Source organism: Buteo buteo, chromosome 1, assembly GCF_964188355.1.
Source record: "Buteo buteo chromosome 1, bButBut1.hap1.1, whole genome shotgun sequence".
NCBI lineage: Eukaryota > Metazoa > Chordata > Aves > Accipitriformes > Accipitridae > Buteo > Buteo buteo.
The window spans coordinates 7,832,233-7,853,440 of record NC_134171.1 but is presented as its reverse complement, the minus strand read 5'-3'; the positions used below and the strand labels follow the sequence as shown (position 1 = coordinate 7,853,440).

Below are 21,208 nucleotides of genomic sequence, written 5' to 3'. Positions count from 1 at the left end.
ATGAATTAATTTAATACATATTTTTATGTTTGCCTACAAGCCATTCTAGGACTACGTGTCTTAACAGGGAAGACTTCTAAGGGTATGCTGGTACAATTGTTAAGAGAAGTACTTGTTTAGCTTTTAACTTTAAGATCATATGGCTTCCTTCACCCAAACTTAAGTTTTTCTAAATATTTGTATGACTTTCTTACTGAAGCAAACACATATTACTGACATCCATCCTGCTCAAATTTTCAGAAGTTACTGATCCAATGCTCTTGAATTGTATTATTTAACTTATTTGTTATGACTACTTTAGATTTCAGTCTAGATTTAAGTTTCACCTTTTTTTTTTTTTTTTAATTTTTTAAAGTTTCTAGCTTTTTCAGCTTCACTCTAGACTTAAGTTTTCACTCCTACTTCACCTAACCATGGAATATAAATCTGAATAGCCATTTCAGGCTTTTGGGGAGAAGACTGCTATCAAAACTGGATCAAACAAAGCACGTGCTTATTTCCTCCATGCATATATACTACTAGCAGTGTGCTACGGTGATAGTCTATTCATTCAGAGAGTGGAATGCAGCTCTAGCAGTGTTAAAAGACTCAGTGGAGCACAGATCAGTCTCCAAAACACAGAAGCCGTATCGTACCTGCACATCTGCCTGCAGTTGTGGACATTCACTGACCACAGAATGCCTTTATTCTGCACATCCCTCAGAGGAAGAACATGAACTACACAGGCATAAGAAACTTACAGTCCAGTGGGACAGGCAAAGACAATCAGCTTTTCTTAAATGTGGAACTTCCCTTAAAAATCCAAGCAGCTATGGGTTCAATACCACTTGCTCTCCTCTGTCAAAAACCAGGAGATTAGCTTCAGAGAGACCTAAGCAAACCTAAGCCTATCACATTTTGATTAGAATAGTCCTCTTGGTGGGCATTTTTCATTCACTTCTTGAGTTAAGACTTAATACTGTTCCTGTTTGTGGTGCTCAAATGTGCAGGTGATTTGCCATCTCCCACTTTTGGGGAGAGTCATCAAGTAGAAACAGTTATTCAGGGAAAGGATGACTTTAAAAGTGGTAGCTTCAGTAAGATTTTTGCCCTGTAACAGACAAAGAAATCATTCAGCAGTACTATACTGAGGTCTCAGCTGAAGGATCCATTTCACAGTGTTGAGGAATACTTTTATAAAGCAGGGAAAGAACTTTTAAATTTGGGGTTGAAAAAAGGAACAATGATGTAGATTAGTACAAAGAAGAGATCAAGTACTTGGTTAAAAGCCATGTGGCTTGACTTGAAGAATTCAAGTTTCTCTTATTCCAAAGGACATCAAATTAGATTTCATGACTTTCCATAACAAAATTAAGACGATGGAACACACCTGAATTTGTTGCAGGTATCTCTCCAAATACTCAGGCTAATCCATTCAAAATGGCTTTCAAATTATGAGAACTGAAGCTGTGTTTATGCACTAGAAAAGAGGAAGAACTAGACCAAATTGGAGAGGGGAAGAATGGAGGATAATCAGCTTTTCAAGTGACTACTATTCCTTTTATTTATACTAATAAAAATTTATTTTTAAAAAATATATTTACTATACCAGTTTGAAAGATAATGAAGTGTTTTCAGAATGGCTTTGCAATATCTGCCCTGTTTTGATATTCTCCAGGGAATAACCATTACCACATATTTAGAAGTTCTGCTCATGAAGGAAACCCTTGACAAAAACCAAAGGTCTGAACTCTCACTTCAAGAAAACTGTTATCTTTATAGGACTATTGTCAATTGGTTTAATACTGGTTGAAGTGTCAAGAAGTCCAATACAGGCCAACGTTTAGAACAGTCACATGTCTAGACAAAACTTTTGAAGTCAATGGAATACTCAATTTCCCCCCCCCCCAATTCTCAAAAGAAAAAAGCACACTTGGTATTAATGCAAATGGCTAGTTAAGTGTCTTTGAAGGATGATGCACCTACTGAATTACTGATCTAAGAACATTAATTTGCAAAACTTCGATTGGCATGCATAATCCGTGATGCAAGGTCAAGTTAACCAGTTTTAAGCTACTTAAAAGAGTTATTTCAACTCAAGCATTCTCTTATACCTGCAACCTTACAGTGCCACTGCCCACCCCCCTTGGGGGTGTAGCAGTTCTTCTATCCCTCAGTGGTTTATAGATGTCTAAATCATTTGCTCCATACCCTAACACACAGGCACTTGGTTTAAATTTATACTGTTCTTCACAGAAAAAACATTGCCAGTTGTACAACTTTTGTACAGTATAACCATTAAGGCAAGGACATATATTCTTTTAATAAACTAAGCAAAGACAGAAAGAGGATTTACAGCATACGATAAGAAAGACTGGCAGCTTCAGAATCTGCGTTTATTTTCCATCATCTAGGCAAAAATCACTACAGCTATTACATAATTAAGCAAAGAACATAAGGACATTATACATATTTTTTTTCTTCCTAGCCTATTAAAAAAGGGGCTAAAAAAAGCATGAAATTTAAAAAACAACCACCCCTAGGAACTACATACCTAACCTAATTATAAAACTTACCTACAAACAACAACCAACTTCCTACTAGAACATCACATTTCCAAAACTAGATTTACCTATCAATTGATGGTACAGAAATGAGATAGCATTTAATGTAGCAGAACACAGAACTGCAAAGTTTAAGTTGACAACCCTACCAGCTAGCTGAATATATGAAACTGCAGATGAAAATAAGCCTTTTTATATTGGTGTTGCACTCCAAGGTCGTAATAGAGTCAAAATAAGATCATTATTAAGTGTAACAAGCTGATACTGATGAGCTTCATTTATATGCAATAACAAAAACTTAACATCTACTTTATATCTTCAATCCAAACTGTTTTTCACATCATTAGGGAGCCAGAAGACATCAAGAAAAAAGTCTACAATAGAATCTTCCCCCCATATTTACTTTGGCACAAACGTGACATTTCTGTCCTTGACTGTCAGCTCTTATTTTAATATTACTCACATTTTAGTTTACTTTCCCAAGCAGCATTACTTTTCTTTAAAGACACATCACACACATTACATGTTTGTAGTTGATTTCTTATAAAGCATAATGTTATATGGCAATATATGTGCTACATGTCAGAAGTTATTCCTAACTTGAGGTAGCTCATAACTCTAATATTAAACTTCCCTATAATTTTTCCCATCCAGCATTTCTTTTCATAGTTGTTTGCTTCCTAGTTTATAACCATGGCTTTAAGTGCTTATCTTCCCTGACAACGATTCAAGAATATGATTCCTGTGAAGGTAGTTTGATTTAGAAAGCAGGCAAGAATTTGTCAGCCCATCAATAACTACTAGAATCGGACACTATGGTGCATCATCAATCTTTGAGCAAACCATCTGCTGTGTATTACTGGCGAACATATGAATGATTTAATGATTTGCTTTGGTCACTGAAACAGAATGCTTTCTAAACTGTTTCCACCCATGAAGTACCTTAACAGCTCTGCCGGCCTCTTAGCATTTGGAAGCCATGCAAGGAACTTGAAACAAGCAGGTTGAGACTTGCTCCCAAGACTGGTCTAACAGCTACTGAAAGACGCTTAATCTAGGATCCATAAGCTACAACTGAAGTGGAAAGAGCCATTTCCTTCAGCCTTTTCAAATAGCTGCAAAGGGCACTTTTAGCCATTCGGCCTGCAGTCACAGAAACGAATCACAGAATGGTTGAGATTTGCTCTCAGAAACAATCACAGAATGGTTGAGATTGGGACCTCTAGAGGTTGTGTAGTCCGCTTGCTCAAAGCACGGTCATCTACAACAGGTTACTTAGGACCTTGCCCAGTTCAATCTGGATTTTAATATCTCCATGTACAAGGAGATCCCACACCCCAGTGTGTCTGCTGGGGAGCCCAGAACTAGATACAGTACTCCAGACGGATCTAACCAGTGTTGAGGGGCTGGATCACCACCCTTCCCCTGTTGGCGATGCTCATCCCAATACAATCCAGAGTGCTGTTGAGTCTTCTTTCCACAAGAGTGCATTGCTGGGTCACGCTCAACTTGTCCATCAGCCTCACCTCTGGCTGGTGGACAAGCTGAGCAAAAACCCCACCTTTTTTCAGGTTCCTAGGTAGGCTATAATGACTACCCAATAGTAACAATATTGTCTTGCTATATGAAAAAAAAAAAAAAAATAATCGGGTAATACACATGACCTGGTTCACTATACAGCAATGTGCTTCTGAACCATGCAGTGGTGGAGACATTTACCAAAATTACAGCTGAGACTACAGTAAACAGAAAGATTACTTTGGATGAGAGAAAAATATCATCATATTTTGTAATCTTTACAGCAAAGTTGTATTATTAACCATTAGAGAACATTTCAATGCTCATACCCTTCAGCAAGAAACGAACAAAAAGAAACAGAGATGTTGTCTTATTAAACCAGAAAAACCACAAATTCTGTGTAACAATCAAATCTCAGTATCTTACCATTGTCAAAGCTGTTCACAATTAGAATCACCATACAGCAAGGAAGACTGAGTACATTGTTGAGAGACTGAGGGAAGCTTATCCTCATTTAGCCAAAATGTAAACTTTAATGTTGAGTAAATTGCATCATTTTAGCAAACTAGAAGAGAAATATGGCCTCAGTGCATCCAACAACATGCAACTAAGTTTTGTATTATTTAAGTTACTTTGATGTTATGCAAATAAAAATACTTAGGCTTGAAGGCAGAAGTTAAATAAGCTTATTTAAAACTTTTTTTTTTAAACACTAAAGTTTCTATTCAGCAAATAGAATAAAAAGCTTTAAGGCTTCACAAGTGCAATGCTTCATACCACATGGTCTTGCAGTGTATCATGACTGACTTCCATGCTCATGTCTAAACCAAAGCTGAACATTACTGAAATCAGGCATAATAGAACTTGCTATGAAAGTGGAAATATTTCCATAGTGCTTTTTCAGCAGACCTAGTAGGTACAGTAGCATGATGATTCAGCAGGAGATGAGCTCCTGCTCAAAACAGAGGGAAACATCTACCAGAAGTGGAATTGCTGCTGACCATTCAGCTGCAATTATCCCAGAATAATTGTCTTGGGTTTTTTTTGATTCACATGCATAGGCTATCTTTAGTGAGGCATAGCAGCCTCTTCAGTGAATTTCTTCAGGACTCCTTTCCATTCAACCTCTACTTGCTGTTTCCTTTCTGGTATTTACTGAAATCACTGCTGGTTGAACAGGATCAGACTGGTAAAGCAGCCAAGGAGTAACAGAGACATGTGACAAATATGCTCATTGTACAAGACAAAGAACAGGTATATATGCTGTAATTTGACACTAGTAACAAAAATCTCTTCCCCTCAACTAGCTCAGAGAGTTGTGTTCAACTATGTCACCTAAGAAAGGCAAAGTATGTAAGTCACATAGTACAACTAAACTCTCAGCATCTTTACAGGAGAAAGATTTTAACCAGAAGAGTTGCATACCTTCTGCAATCAGGACTATCAAAAGAACTTAAGATTCAAGAATCACTGAGAAGCACATAGCGAATACTACCTAAAGTTAGCAAAACATGATTGCTCTAAATAGCAAATTCTTAAAGAATCAGTTTTAATATCCTTGTGGCTATCAGAGGACCACAGTATGGATTCGTTGCTCTGTATAATGAGGCTATACCAAGGCGCACAAACTCCAAACACTTCATAAGCAATTATGAGATGGAAGCAAAACCAACTAGATAACCAGTAAAAAGGAAAGTGACAGCCACAGAATCATAAATGACAAAATAAGCAAAACCGCAAAAAGTTTCTATGGACCATGCAAGATATACTGGCTACTAAGACCCCAAATTGTATCAAGATTTACTTTCCAAAGTATAAGCCAGCTTTTCTCTCGATGCATTAAATAGTAGAATGATACAATAAAACAGTTGTTCTTGCAATCAGCATATGCTATTCTGCTCAGTCTGGTCACCTAGGCATACCATTTAAGTGTGGCTAGACAGATGGGAAGCTCCACTAACCGCTTTATCAGCAGCCTAAAAGGCCTCTAACAAGAAATTCTGCATGACATTTGAGACTTATTCTAAGTTTTAATAGGGCAAGGTGTTTATCTAAAAGCATTTAGTTCGTGACTAGAAGTTACGCCTTCAATTTTGACTTATTTAATACATTAAAATACAATTTATGTCAAGGAGAACAAACTCAGGCCTAAAAAGATTAACAGATAAGCATAAGCAATAAAGGCATGCTAATACATAAAAAGAGCTGCTAAAGGGCTAAAGCAGCTTGTTCTCGTTTGCCAACTTCCTCTTTATTACCATTTTGTTAGTAAGTTAGCGCACATCACTACCAACCTCAATGCCACTTTGTCTCGCTAGTTTTACAGCTGTATTATAGTAGCCACAGCGTAAAAGATGTTCCACCATCATACGATCCATACGTTTCTTCTTCCACATGTTTGCAGCAGCTGGCTGGTCACTACTATGTTCTTTCAGATGCTCAATCCTACGTTTACAGAGTTTTGCACTTTCATCTTCAGCCTGGATTGATTCAACTGCCTAGAAAGTAAAAATTAATAGGAACAAATAAGAGCTATACATTTTCAATTTGTTTTTAAAGCAAAACACAGTAAGAATTGTTTGTAAGCATTCTTTACATGCTATACAGTCACTCCCAATAGCATTTCTTTCATTTAGAAAGATGTTACCCATGGTAGTGTGTAAGTTTCAGTGTGGCTGGTCCAGTTCTGAGATATTCTTGTATATAAGTAAGTTTTGACTTATTTGACATTATGAGTACACGCCTTTCTGCTTAATGTGCTGTTAGTCCGAAAACAGCAACATAACAACTACATCAGCCACTGCTGTAATAGTCTGCAAAAAGCTTTGTGAAGGTTTGCAGTCATCTGGTCCAAACAGTTGAAAATCATGAATTTCCACCTCTAACCTATGCACGGCTTCTTCCTCAAGCAGCTGTCCTACTGAATTAGTTCTACTGAGGAGTGATGCAGAGTAAACCCACATTACTTCTAATACACTGGAGCCATTTTAATCAGTCATGCAATAACGAAAATTATATAAGCATTTGGCCTCTTGGCACCTTTAATTCAAGGATCTTAGAGTAGTTTTAAAAAAATTACCAGCTTTCTTAAACTGGTATTATTTTACTTACCTCTGCTACTCTGGAAACATGGATTGTTAGGAGCCTTACTTAGTAAAATAAATTTGTCCAGAGGAAGCAGAATGACTGTTTTTTAAAGGAACAAATTGGCATGCCTAGTGCAAAACACACACCCCAAAAATATCTCCACAACTTTTTTTAATTAAACAAACACTCAGGTCATACTTTCCTTCAACCTTAAAGTTATATGGTTGATTAGTTATGTTGCAAATATTACTAGGCAATTTTATTACAGACATATCATAATTCAAAGCTAGCTGACTCAGTATACAGCACGTGACAATTGTGGGTCATGCCAGGCTACAGAACACAAAGAAAGCTTGCAGTACTTTTATATGCTTGCTAAGGTAAAAGCAAACCAGAAGACGATGGAGGCTTAGTATCTTTCCCATCTGCAATACACCACCCAGTGATGCAATTTCAGGTTGGGTTGCCTTACTTGCGGTGACTTTAAACTCACTGGTTTGTGTTTAAATAACTGCACAGCTATAGCAACAGGGAAGTCCATGCAGGTTTGCCAACCAAGCACAGACCAAATAACCTGGTTGGTTTATGGCAGCCCACTTTGCACTCCATGCTGGCACAGCTATCTTCCCAGCACTCAAGCTATCGAGGCTGCAGCATCACCCTTGGATAACAGCTCCAGCTCTGGAAGCACCGGTTGGTTCTGACTGCTTGTACCACACATGCTCATTTACAGATTTTCTTCTGAAAGGGTCAATATTTGAAAAGCAAAGTGACATAAATGAAAACTTGTGCAAGAAAAGCCTACTAAGCCTTTGTCCCAATTAAGCCTGACTCTGATCTGGTCCTTGATACCAAATTCAAGTATCTAAAACCCTAGTCACTATACAAGATACTATTTTACTAAAATTAATGTAAACATCTATAGCCTGAGTTATTTTTATTACTGCAGTCTGAGTTACTTCTATTACTGAATTTAGCTTTATTTTGTAACATATGGTTTGGAGATCAGTATTTTGTTTAAGTTATAAACTAAGGCTTTTCCTATTCAGCAAGCAAACACTAACTCAAGCCAAAACTCACTTTCACTTCTTAGACATCTGCAGTATTATCAGACATGAAGACAACCTCGAGAATTATTCTGAATACAGCTAGGAGAATTCAAGGCAGCCAGGCACAAAGGTTGAGCCCCTTCTCACTCCAAAGGGCTCTCCTTATATGGTTTTATATCTGGACTCATACAGCTCTTGCTGTTTTTTTGATCATTCTAGTGCGTTCAGAAAGGCTACAGATCCTTTTCAAAACCCTCTGAGGCAAGTCTATCTGGACTTGCCCTGCTGGACATTAACAGAACTTGAGGGAACAAGCATACTAAACAAGATACAAAGGCCTAGGTTTCTGCAGGATCATTTTCAGAACCCAAGAAACCTGCTGTGTTGAAAAGCTCTTTTTTAAGAGTGCGTAAGGTGTTAAATAAAGGAACCATCTAATTCTATTAGGGCCATCTCAGCAGTTCATCGGATCCTTGTCTAAACACAGGAGGAAACAGAGATCCCACATGGGTCCAAAGGCCCTAAAGAAAACAATCATTTTGCTCGGGGCAGAGATTACAGACAAGACAGTTGGAGTTGAGAGTTTGGAGCAGAAACAAGACCTTTGTATTTCAGAAGACTTTTACTGTTAAACAGATATTTTTGCCTTTTGTTCTTTCTGAGAGCTACAAGATTCCCCACAGTCTTTCAGGCAGTCAAAAACAAATGAGCAATTACACTAAAATGGAGCCTTGCACCCAAAACATTCAGCAATGCCTTTCAGACACACCCCCGCAGTCAGCAAAGATTTAACAAGTAAATAACTTACTCCTCCACATCATTACTACACACCTACAAGCAAAATCTAACACCTCTTTCAGAAATAGCAGTAATTTCTTTCTGTAAGTAGCAGAGAAGTGAAGAAAACATATCCTTCACGACCTGTTTAAGTCTCACGAACCAAAGATGAAAACAGCAATTAGATTTATGAAGTCTTTTGCAGAACAGCTTTTCAACACCTAGCTAACCTGTTCAAGCAGAAAACCCCAAATCAACATACATGACAGTGTTATTTTCATGTTACAAACCTCCAAGGTATCTTGACGCTTCGCTTAATATAGTCTCAAGATTTATATCTGTTGGTTATTTCATTTAAGTTTTAATGAAATGACTCTGCTACCATTTGTTTCACCTATTTATTTTTGGAAAAGCACTGCTCTAAAGGCAGGCGACAGAGCTATTTTCATTTTTCTGCAAGATTTGTTTCAAGAAAGTGTTCTGATGAGTCTCAGGATGAGTAATATTCCCATCCAGAATAAGGATGGCTTATACTATATAGTTTATGGTTTTAACTCATTCTTCTTGGAAAGATGTGGTAAAGGCATGAAAGTTTGGCTGTATTCCATACAAGCATTCAAGCTTAACAGCTAGAAGCAGGTTATCCTGCTAAACTTTGTTTAAAATGCTTTTAGTAATATTCCCTAGGAACTTTCCAGCCTGCAAGTTTAGTGTTTATAAAAAAATGTTCAAGTAACAATCGAGGACAACTCACACTTTCTTCTGCAAAGAAACCTCAACACTGCATACAGCTACCCCACCGCTACCCCGCCCAGGGGTTTAAACATTTTTCAGACTCATCTTCTACTGGTTTTTGCTCCTCAAGTGATCGGTTAATGCAAACGCACAAACCTTTCCATCAGACAAGTGGGAATTGATACAAATCCATTTATTTTGATACTATTTCTTTTCTGTGGGTAGAGAAATTCCTTTTCAGGACTATAAATTCATATTAATTTTACCTCTCAACAGAGGTTTGTTATACTTAGTTACAGAACACCAAGACACATTTCACAAGTGCAGTGAAGCAAGATACAGTAAGTTTTGGTGTTTTGCTGTGCATTCTAAGGCCTTTGTTTACAGTGCCAGTAATCCCTATCTCTTGAAAAGCAAATCCAAGCAAACAGCTTTGCAGAAAACTACTTCTGTTAACTTTGTAAAGACAAAGCAATCACAAGGTAGAACACCACTTACCTTTCGTTTCAGAACACTGAGTTTTTCAACTACTCCATCCAGAAGACTAACAACTGAATCCACAGCAGGACAACTGCTCAGCGTCTTCTCCAGCTCTGCCACAACCATTGTAACGTGGCTAGTCTCTCGATCAATGTTTTTCTGTGCAGCTCGAAACCGTTTGTTCAGTGTTTCATATGGCACCTAAATGAGAAATATCAAGTCATTAGAATTTCTAAATTAAAAAAGTCAGGTCTTTGAGAATTTAGAGACTGATGATTTTATCTGATGCAGTCAGAAGAATCCCAGGTTCCAGGACACTAGAGGTCGTTAATTGAACTTGAGTTCTTATATCAAAGTCCATATTTAAGCCCCTTTCAGCAAGGAGCTAACACTTTAAAGATTAAGAAAAAACAGTGACAGGACATAAAAACTGGTAGATTCTTTTCTGATACCAATTTCACCTATCATGTTTTGACTGTAGTAAGCACTGATGGAAACAGTTCAGGGAGAACAGAAAGCAAAGACAAATGTGCATCTAAAGAAAAGCTACAAGTTAACTACAAGTAAGAGATCACCCTTCAGAACATGGCTTTTTAAGTTCACGTCTCTTTCCTTCAGGAACTGATAAAAGAAGAGAAGTTACCTTTGAGAAAGCATGTATAATGCATATTGGCTACTGAAAAATTTATACATAGTACACCAATGGTTATTCAGGAAATCTAACAGGACTCCTACCTACTTGCGCCCATGAAGGACTACTTTTTAATATTAATTCCAGTAGGACTATAATGAATGCTAAGAGAAACTCTATGTAAGTTTTCTTTTAGTGAAAAAAACCTATACTGTATGACTAAGTTTAAACTCCTCTAAGGCTCCATTCCTTAGCTTAGAGACTAATCATCCTTGAAGGTCTCCTGTCCTACTTGTCCCACACCGTTATGGGACAGCTATATCAAAACTACTACTGATGGCCATTAAGGGCACATATATGGGAGCAGTCTACAGCCTGGTCCAATTTTAGGGTACTGAATGATTTGGGGAAAGCTTACAGCAAATGTTAAGCTGTTCCCATCATGTTGCTTCTATTACAGTGACAGCATAAGCAATTTAGACAGGAAGTTCTATTACTTCATGGAAACAGGAATTTTAGAACTAAAAACATTCCAGTGTTATACACTTAATTCACCCGTATCTTTTATCTTGAAAAAGTCCACGAGAAATTCTTTCAGGCAGTTATGATAATCTTGATTCCTTTTCCATTAATCAAAGGCATAATTTAGCTAGCAATCAGATTACACGTATTAAAGGTAAAACAGGAAATGCAAATCAGCGTTCTGTTTGGTACGTATCACACATATGTTTGATTACAAATCTTTCAAGTAGATCACTTCTAATCAATTATATCAAGATTGCCTCCATTTTCTTCCTTCTAATCATTTGCATGCAAGAAAGTATCCCCAGGGTCCACTCTCCTTTTGGGCTTTATTAGGAGAGATGTTACTACATAACCATCGCAATTCACAATTAGAGATGCACTGAGAAACAGTTTAGGTTCAGAGTAAGGAATATGTGCCAAAGTACTTGCTTTCCAAGACTTTTCATGACCTACGATAGGTTGTTCTTATTTGTAGTAGAAGTATAACACAAGAATACTCCTGATAAGACATGAAAGGGCTCCTCTTCCTCTCAGAAAGACCGAAATGATCTATTTAATGTTTTTTTAGCATCTCAAACTAAGACCTAAACAAATGACAGAACAAGCCTTTACCACAGGAAGTATCAAACTAAACCGATTATTTTCCTTATAGATCCACACCTAAAATCCCAGCACCACACACCCCCAAAACTCAAACTACATAAAACATCACAATTAATAGGCTTGATCACCTACTTGATTGGCTATATAACCATCTTTTATTCCATCTTTAGCTCTTATTTCCCTTCTCTATTTCCACAAAAAAGATAAAAGGTTTTAAAGCCCCATAGACAAACTAGGTGTTTGGGGGGCAGGGAGGAGCATTAATTTTATATCTCATGCTTTTGAAGATGGAAGCTTGTTTTCAACTCCAAAACAGCATTAAGACAACTTCTTCCCCTTTCCCCTTGCATTCTTCTTACTATTAATCGAATAACATGTTTCCTTCAGTTACTTGCATCTACGGAATTTAATTTCTGCAAGTACTTTGCTAATCAGCTTTCCACACCATACTGAAAAGCTACATCAAGATTTCAGAAGCTACTATTGTTCTGAGGTATCTGTTTGACCATAAAAAGTGTTTTTGTTAAATTTTGAGCAGTCAGTTGAACTGAATATACAGCTCTAGTCAGTTTGAAAAAAAAGAAAAAATCTAGCTCTAATCTCCCTTTTCCCTACTCTCTTACCTGCACACAAGAGCAATAACAGTTCCTGTTTCCCATGCTCAGTTTCTTTAGCGTGCAAGTTTCTGGCACAGTCTGTGTTCATATGATGTTTAGAACAATTGGACTTTCAATTTCAGATGGCATCATTATATATAATTTATAATGTGTCTAGGTGCAATAGGTTTTTGAATCTTGTTTTATCTTTTTTTTCCCCCCCAAAAAAATATCTGAATATCCTGTGTGGAAGAAGCCAGGAGTTCAACTGTTTTACTATATACTCTGAAAGTAAATACAAATAAATACATTGCTAAACATAGTTTTAGTGTACCATAACAAGGGAAATGACTTTAAAGGTACAATGAATTCATTTACACAACTGAAACTGACAGTAAATACTCTTTACCAGAGTTTTTAATAAATTTGCACAGGCACTTGTTTCTTACCATAGAGACAGCAGTTTTTTAGACAATATTTGTAAACCATATCCAGCTGCAGCTTTAACACTTACGTTACAGGACTAGATTCAACAAATGCCAAAATTTAGGAATTGCAACCGCTATGATCCTTACTGAGAAAGCATCTTATCCAGACTCTGCATCTTGATCCACTGGTTCTTTTGGTACTTGTACTTTGGAGCTCCTATGCTCCAAAACAGACTCCATTTCCCAGCACTGGTTTTTGCTTTGCCACAGAACTCTTCAGAAGTTACAGGCACTGTATCAATAAGTTTATTTTTTTTTCTCCAATAATGAAAGTAAATGGAAGGAGAATGTAAGAAAATAATGCTCTGGAAAATGTAATTCTAAAATTTCTTAATTATGGTTCACTTCAATTTTCTGGTACTGCAGATATAAAACAGAACACCAAACTTTTTGCACCAAGAGACAGCTGCAAAATTTACATATCGCTAGCTGCCACAAGCCTATTAGAGACTTTCAATTTTTACTGCCAGTACCATTCTGTGACCAAGCCTGGATTACACAGTTATTCTGTAAGGATAGGAGTGACCTACAGAACTCAGCCTAGGGAATCATTATCTTAAGGATAACCAGCTACTAAACACTGAAAAAATTTGAAATAAAGCAGCAAGAACCAACCAGAATGTATTCTGTAAAAGCACAATACCAACTTGTCCTACTCATTAGAGCTTGAAAAACCACACCTCAGTTGGCTCACACCATGAGCATACAAGAGGATACACAGGAGAGATGTAAAATATTATTGGGCAGCACATTTAAATACAGTGTCACTAAATAGATTCTGCTTCTTTTGTTTATCAGCTTCCACAGCTGCAGACACATTATTCAACTTAAGCATGTAATAAACCAGGTCAAACTTAAACCTAATGAAAGGAATTTGACTTATGTTAAAACAGCCTACACAAGGGGTAAAATTATAGCAACACAGGTTTTTCCAAGATCAAAATTTTGCTACTGTGATGTGAAGGAAAGTCTGCTTGGCTGGAGGCTTCTGCAAGTGTAGCATGACTGTGTCCAGGTGCTAAGTGCTAACAGAGAGGCAAGACAACTGAATAACCTGATCCAAGCATTTTCTTCATTTAAGGAGTTAGTACACTCTGGTTTTAGAAAGCCAGAAAACTCTGCTGTACTGTCCCAGAACATGTTCCAACAACCTCTAGCTGTGGAGACAAGACTTAAGAGAGGATCCTTCTGGGTCTAAAAGCTTGAACTGGTGGAAGAGAAGGACTGCCATGAGAGCTATACCTTGGTTATTCAGTTGAGTGGAGGGAGTACAAAACAGCAGAGCTAAGAACGTCAGAAGCAGTTTTTAAGCTTACACTCAGGAACTCAACTGTGATGTTTACTATCTGGCCTTCAGCCCAAACACAGTCCTCTTCCAACCCATGAATGCTAATAAAGTACCAAGGCAAGACTGACTTGAAGTGGCCAAAACTGTTCAAACTGTGCAACTGTAGGTAATATTTCTTTTAATAAGCCACATCAAATTTAATTTGAAATACCCTTCAATATAGTGAATTATAATACTAAATATATTTCCATCAAAATAAATTTTTCAATAAGCCATTCATTTACTAAGTGATATAGTTTTCTTGATTTTTCTGAATATGTATTAAAACTAGAAAAAACCAGCATGTATTAAATGCTTGCATATACTGTATTCTGACAGTTAGCAAATTGTATATACTCAAAGAGTTTATTATCAGTCTGTAAAAAAATTTAAAGAAATATAAATAATATCAAGTTAAACCAGTCAGTCCTCTACACAGCATCTTACAACGTGTATCTACCTTTGTTTTTACATTCGCTACCAACATTTTAATGAGATTCTTAATTTTTCTTTTCTTAAGGTTTTCTAAATGTATCTATGTGCACACACTTAGTACTTCATCCATAAATCGAATATATAGAAACAGAGTGCCAATAAATACTCTCACCTTAGCTCATGCTTATCTTTACAGGCTCAGAGAAAATTTGCTTTAAAAAACATGCCATGGGAACATACCATCAATATACCTTTATACCTTTAACAATATAGAAAGGGAGAGCAGAATGCAAATAATTTTACCCTCACAGAAGTTCATTAATTATAATGATCAAAGCTTAAAAAGTTCTGCTACCTCAACGGTATTTATGTTGGTGGGAGTCAGACAACCAGCCTGGACTTATGCTGGTTTTAGCACCTTGAATTCCACTAAGCAGCTTAATAGCATCTCAAGAATGTGGCAAAGTTTTAGCCTCGTCACACACTCGCAGCTTCCGTGACAGACACAGTCACTCACTCACTCAGCACCCGCAGTTTCCAAATAAAGTGAAGACATACACTGCTGAAGGGCTCTCTGATTAGAAGAAAGTACAAGATAGCAAAAGAAATATGAATTGTGGCAAGATCTTCGTTGCAGAGGTGTTATAGTCCTCCAGCCATGATGGAGAAAAAGCATTCTGAGTCACAGCTAGAAATCCAGCATTCGTTACCACCATGGCCAACATATACATCTACTTTATTCAACTAGAATTCAAACTAATAATCAATTGTAATTACAAGAGCTTTATAGACAGATGAGCAACATAAGGAAGATGAAGAAAAGCAGCTACAGAATTGAGTTTGTGACCTAACAACAAAGGACAACAGAAAGTCTCAGTTCCAATTGCCTTCTTTGTCTTTACTGGTAGGGTCTTCTCCAAAGCCTTCCTGATGTGTGTGAGCAGGTGAGTCTGGGGACAGAGGTACTATTTGCATGTGAAGTCTAAAGCAAGCTGAAGATATACAGGTACAGGGGACCAGAAGGGAGGGAGGGAGCTCACCAATGACACTGTAAAGCTCCTATCATCTCTGAAATGTCATAGTGAACAAGGAACATCCTCAATGACTGAAAAGGCTAAGTTTATTTTCTCTCTTAAAAAAAGAGAACCTGGAAGATCATGGAAGCTATAGGCTGGTCTGCCTCATCTTAGTTCTTGGGAAAGTTATGGGAAAAAAAATAATAATTCAGATGGAAGCCATTTCCAAGCTCATAAAGGTGACTGGGAATAGCCAGCCTAGATTTGCCATAAGCAAATCAAGCTTGACAACACTGTTTGCTTTCAGTGATGAAGTGACTACCTCTGAATGGCAGGAGTGCACTGGTAGTCTTCCATGCTAAGTTTAGCAAGGTTTTTGATATTGTCCCCCACAGTACCCCTGCAGCCAAACTGGTGAGATGTGGACTGAATGGCTACAATACAACACAGGTTAGGGACTGACTGGACAGCCAGGCTCAAAGTATAGTGGTCAGTGGTTCAAAAGCTACCTGGTGGCCAATTACAAGTATTACTTGATTCCAAAGGAATGTTATCAGCTCCAACATACATGTCGTCTTCAACCATCTGCGCTATGGAACAGAACACACAATGAGAAAGCTCACAGAGGACAACAAATTGGTGGAGTGCTTGATAATGCTGGGTGGCAGAGCTGCCATTCAGAAGAAGTGACAAACTGGAGAAACACACCAAGAACTTTACGAAATGCAATCAAGGCAAAAACCAGAGCCTTGCACCTGGCACAAAACCACCTCATCCATTAGCACAGGCTGTGGAATAACTGGTTAGGACCACTTCTGCAGAAAAAGATGTGGTGGCTCTGATGGACAGCAGGTTGGACATGAATCAGCAACAGACTCTTGTGGCAATGAAAGTTAACCACACACCAGGCTGCATTAGCAAGATTAAAGGCAGTGGGTTGAGAGGAGTGATTGTTCTTTGTGCTCAGCACTCACGCAGACTCCTCTGGAACATGGAGTCTGGTTTTAAGGTCACTTCCCACCCCCACCAAAGACGACAAACTGGAAAGAGTCCAGACGGCTGCCACCACAATGGTTAACTGGTTGGAGTATACAAAATCCAAAGAGAGGCTGAGAGGGGCAGGCTTGTTTCACTTGCAGAAGAGAAGGGAGATGGGAGTGGCACAATTTGATAGAAGTCTTCCACCAGCTAAAGGTGAAGGTCACAGATAAGAGCTAGCCAGACTTTTCTCAGAGTAACAGGGCAAAAAGGAAGGAGGCAGAATTGACAACTGGAAGCAAAGAAAATTCCAGCTGGACATAGGGAAAAAAATATTTTAGCCAGGAGAGCTGGTAAGAACTGAAACAGCAGCCAAGAAAGGTGGTGGAATCTCTAGCCTTGGAAACTTTCAGAACTAGGCAGGACCCTGAGCAACTCAAATTAGCTTTGAAGTTAGCCCAGATTCCAGGAGAAGCCTCAACTACACTGTCTGCAGAGGTCATTTCCTACTTAATTCTATGAATTCATCTAGAAACAGACTGGATCATAGATCCCCACTGCTAATTTAGACACCAATTCATCTCCACATGAAGATATGAATGGCCATACCAGGTAAGACCAAAAGTCCTCCTCTGACAACATCCTTTCTCTGACAACATCCAGAAAGGGGATGGCCCTTGAAAAAAAGGCAAGAACATAAAGTTACTAATCCAAGAAAGTCTCTTTGGGCTTCTTGAGCCAGAGGTGGGAGATTTATAGTAGAAACATCACAGGGTGTTTCTCATCCATGAACTCTGCTGGTTGCTCTTGACCTGTAGAGTTTTAGCACTGCAACATCCTGTGGTGAGATATTTCACAGCTTCATGCATTGTGTGAAGAAACACTCCTTGTTTTTTACTTGTCAACTGCTAGCCTAATTTGAAACACTTTTGTTCTTGTTTTGGAAGCAAAACAGGGAACATTCACTCTCTCCTATGCCTCTTGTGTCTCTTGAGATTGAAGAGGCTCTTTCTAAACCATTCTTTGAGGAGAGTCGTTCCATTATCTCTAATCATTCTTGCCCTTCTGTAGACATTTTCCAGTTCTACTACATCCTTCTTCAGGATGAGGGAAAGGAGAAAATAAGAGTAACTCATACTACTTGAGAGAAGAAGAAACCATGAATTTTCATTGCTATGTAATGAAATTCTCCATTCTTCCTTTTCCAAACACTTCTGTCCTAAGTTTGTCAACATTAACCTGATCATTGTCAGCAAACATTCACTACAACCTCAAGATCCCACTAAGCAATGATGATCATTCCCATCTCAGTTACTGTGTATATAAGACTACGATTATTTTTCTTTCCACCATACCTAAAAACTGTATCACACTACACTTGTCTATATTGAATTTCATCTATTTTAATATCCATTCAGTCTTTCACTACTCTTCTCCAATGCTTCACACTTGGGTTTTATCTGTAATACATCTACTATCTTAGCATCATCAAGGTAACTGGATCATCTCAGCACTCACTCTCTCTTCCAGGCTGTTCAAACAGCTGAATATCAGCAGTACTGGCAGAGACACCAGCAGAACCCTAACGCTAACCTTCTTTCATTACAGAGGCTGGCTACTAAATCTTGATGTTTGTTTCTTATCTTGCCCAGTTCCCTACCCACGTAAGGAATTCTGTCTTCTTTCTTTCAAGAGTTCCTGGTAAGGGATATCTCCAAAAAAGCATTCAGTAACACAAATAAACTATCAGCCAAATCCACTGCCACCTCATCACCTCTTTTTTTTTTTTTTTTAAACATGTAAGTCCAATAAGTTTGCATGGCATGACTTTTTTTTTTAAAAGTCACATTAACTGGTGTACATTATTCCATATTTGAATAGTCAGGATAGTATTTCTGCATCAATAAGCCATTGGTTGGAAGGGAAAAATCAATTACATGTATTAAGAATCTCTCTAAGATTTTGCTTAAGAAAGTAGAAGCACTGAAATGAAGTCTTCTATTTTGTCTTTCTTCCACAGCTATTAAAAAAAGTCCTCAGACTACTTCAGCATTTATCAGAGAATTTCCAGAGAATTAAGGGAAGGACTGGACACAGGAGAAAGGGATTTTCCCTAAGCCAAATAGGCTTTTATTGATATATATATAAAAAGCATTACATCCTGCATTTCTACTCCTTTAGAGGTGTAGGACACTAGGGCAAAGCGTAATGGCTACTGTGTGAAACTTCAAGTGCCAGCCTGATGTTGCCCACATGTTTTCCTAACTGGTACATAGTAGTACTGAAAGACTGACTTGCACATGTTTCTTTCATAATTAAAGTTTTGTGAAAAACGTAAGTCTTTATCGTCCCACAAGTCTTTAGCCTTACACTAGACCTTTCACACACCAGTTCTCAAACTGATCTGGTCACATCCTACAAAATAGACTAGATTCCTTCTTCACTTATGCAGATTCAAGCCTGAAGAATTCCAAATAAAAATGGAAACTAAAACCCAATTTCTTTCAGACCACAACCTTGATCAGAAAGTTTCTACCCCACAGTGACTGCATATAAGAAACTAGTTCAGATGTAGCAGAAAGCTATACAAACTGGTTTCTACTTTCTGTCATTTGGTTGTTGGAAATTATAGACTGAGTGATACCTCACAAAAGCCATCACAATTGAAGGAAAAATTATTTGGTGGTGAAAGTAAGACCATTAATCATTCCCCAGCCTCCTGTTAACAGGAATTTTCAAAAGTTTACTTTCTAAAAACTGACTTTCACAGAAGACAGTATAGACAACAGAAACAAGCATCTTTTACATAGGTTTGCAATTCTGTAAAAGAACATCCAATTTCCTCCTGTATTTGGGAGAAAAGTTAATCAGGTCTAACTTGACAGCAGTACCAACTCAAATGCAGGGAATTTTTAACTATATATCCTGACTTTACTGATGTCTCTGTGAATCATCCTTCTTTAGCGCTACAGTCTCCTAGGTGAAAGCAACTCATTGCCACATAAAGTGTAGATTTTTTAAAACACAAATACGTACATTGTATATCTTCTCAAATAAACTGAAACATGGGCAGGAGGGAATTTGAAATGGATTTAAAAAAAATAATAATCTTTTCAGGTACATGAAGTCAGACAACTAGTGGGAAGAAAGAAAAGTTTCAAGAAAAATAAAATGAGTCCTACCAGATTAGGTGAGGGAAAACATTACAGAAGTATGCTCTCCTGTCAAGGGTCAGAAAAATAAGGTACTTCCTTTCCTCAATTGTGTTAGTTTATAACACCTGAAAAGCACCAGAGATTTGTATGAATCTAGAGGTCTGCAAGATAATGCAGTTGAAGACTGTGAGGTATAAATAAGCTTTTTCAAATGCCATATATTGTGCCCTTATATGAAATTAAGCCTAGCCACAGATAGGTAGGGAAAAGAAAGTGAGAAGTGCAGTGATGAAACTGCCTTTCAAAAAAATAGAAGCAAAGACAACTTAGCTCTACTTTATGCTAGAGGAAAGAGGAAGAATGGGAATATGGAATAAAAATTAAGCATCTCCTAAATAGTTTTAATAAACAGTGTCAAGAAAAGGTAAACCCAGCAAGAAATATCTTTGAGCATTAAGCTGTCTCCTTGAGACTAAATTAGATCACCATGCTCACCCTGAACAAAACAGAAAAGTAGAGGACATCTAGTATACATGATGCCAATTGAAAAATGAGGAAAGGTACAATAAACTATTGCAAGTTTTCCCTCAAACCAATAACAATTAAGCTTTTCCATGCAGAATTACTGAAATTCTGTATTTTTATGCACTTTATTTCTTCCTCTATTAACTCTTGGATTATTTCAGAACCAAGTCAGCATCATTATTTGTCACTGAACTCATCCAAAATGTAAGTATCACCACTTATGCACAAAATGAATTCTTCTGATGTGCAGCATTTATCAATCCTTTGAAATAGTAATATTTTTTTCCTTGTTCTAGGAAAAAACAGAAAAGGAAAAGAAAGATAAAAGAAAGGTAAAGTAGCATATTTCAGGAATGAGAGGCTTAGAATAATGGCAGATTTAGATTTACTTAGGTACAAGGAATAATATAAATTCTTGAATACATACAGATCAAAACAGGCAATTTCATAAGCTTAAATGCAGTTGCACATCATTTAGATTTTTTTAAAAAAAAAAAAGTTCTTTAAAAACAGTTTAAATGCTTTTGAAGTGTAAAGCCTAGTAGTTTCCGTTGGTTAAAAACATGGCAGTCTTACAACTCAAGACAGTACTGCATATTCTAGAGCAGCTGTGTCTAGAAAGAAAATATGAGTATAATATTCAAAGCTGCTACTTCAATACAGGAGAGAATTAGCAGCGAAAATTCTTGGACTACCCATCTGCTACACACGTACTTACTCAACAGAAGCAATTATAATAC

At 37.4% G+C, this 21,208-nt stretch overlaps 1 protein-coding gene across 5 annotated transcripts in view; it reads right to left on the bottom strand.

Annotated features, from left to right (window-relative positions):
- The window catches only part of MAEA (macrophage erythroblast attacher, E3 ubiquitin ligase), a 53,962-nt gene that overhangs the window by 25,896 nt on the left and 6,858 nt on the right, over positions 1-21,208 (bottom strand). For all 5 annotated transcript variants that reach the window (XM_075056460.1, XM_075056619.1, XM_075056294.1 and 2 more), the window contains exons 2-3: positions 10,208-10,390; positions 6,356-6,559 (exon numbers count right to left, since the gene is read on the bottom strand). In XM_075056460.1, coding sequence (XP_074912561.1) covers positions 6,356-6,559; positions 10,208-10,390 — 387 coding nt within the window. The remainder of the gene's footprint in view (positions 1-6,355; positions 6,560-10,207; positions 10,391-21,208) is intronic.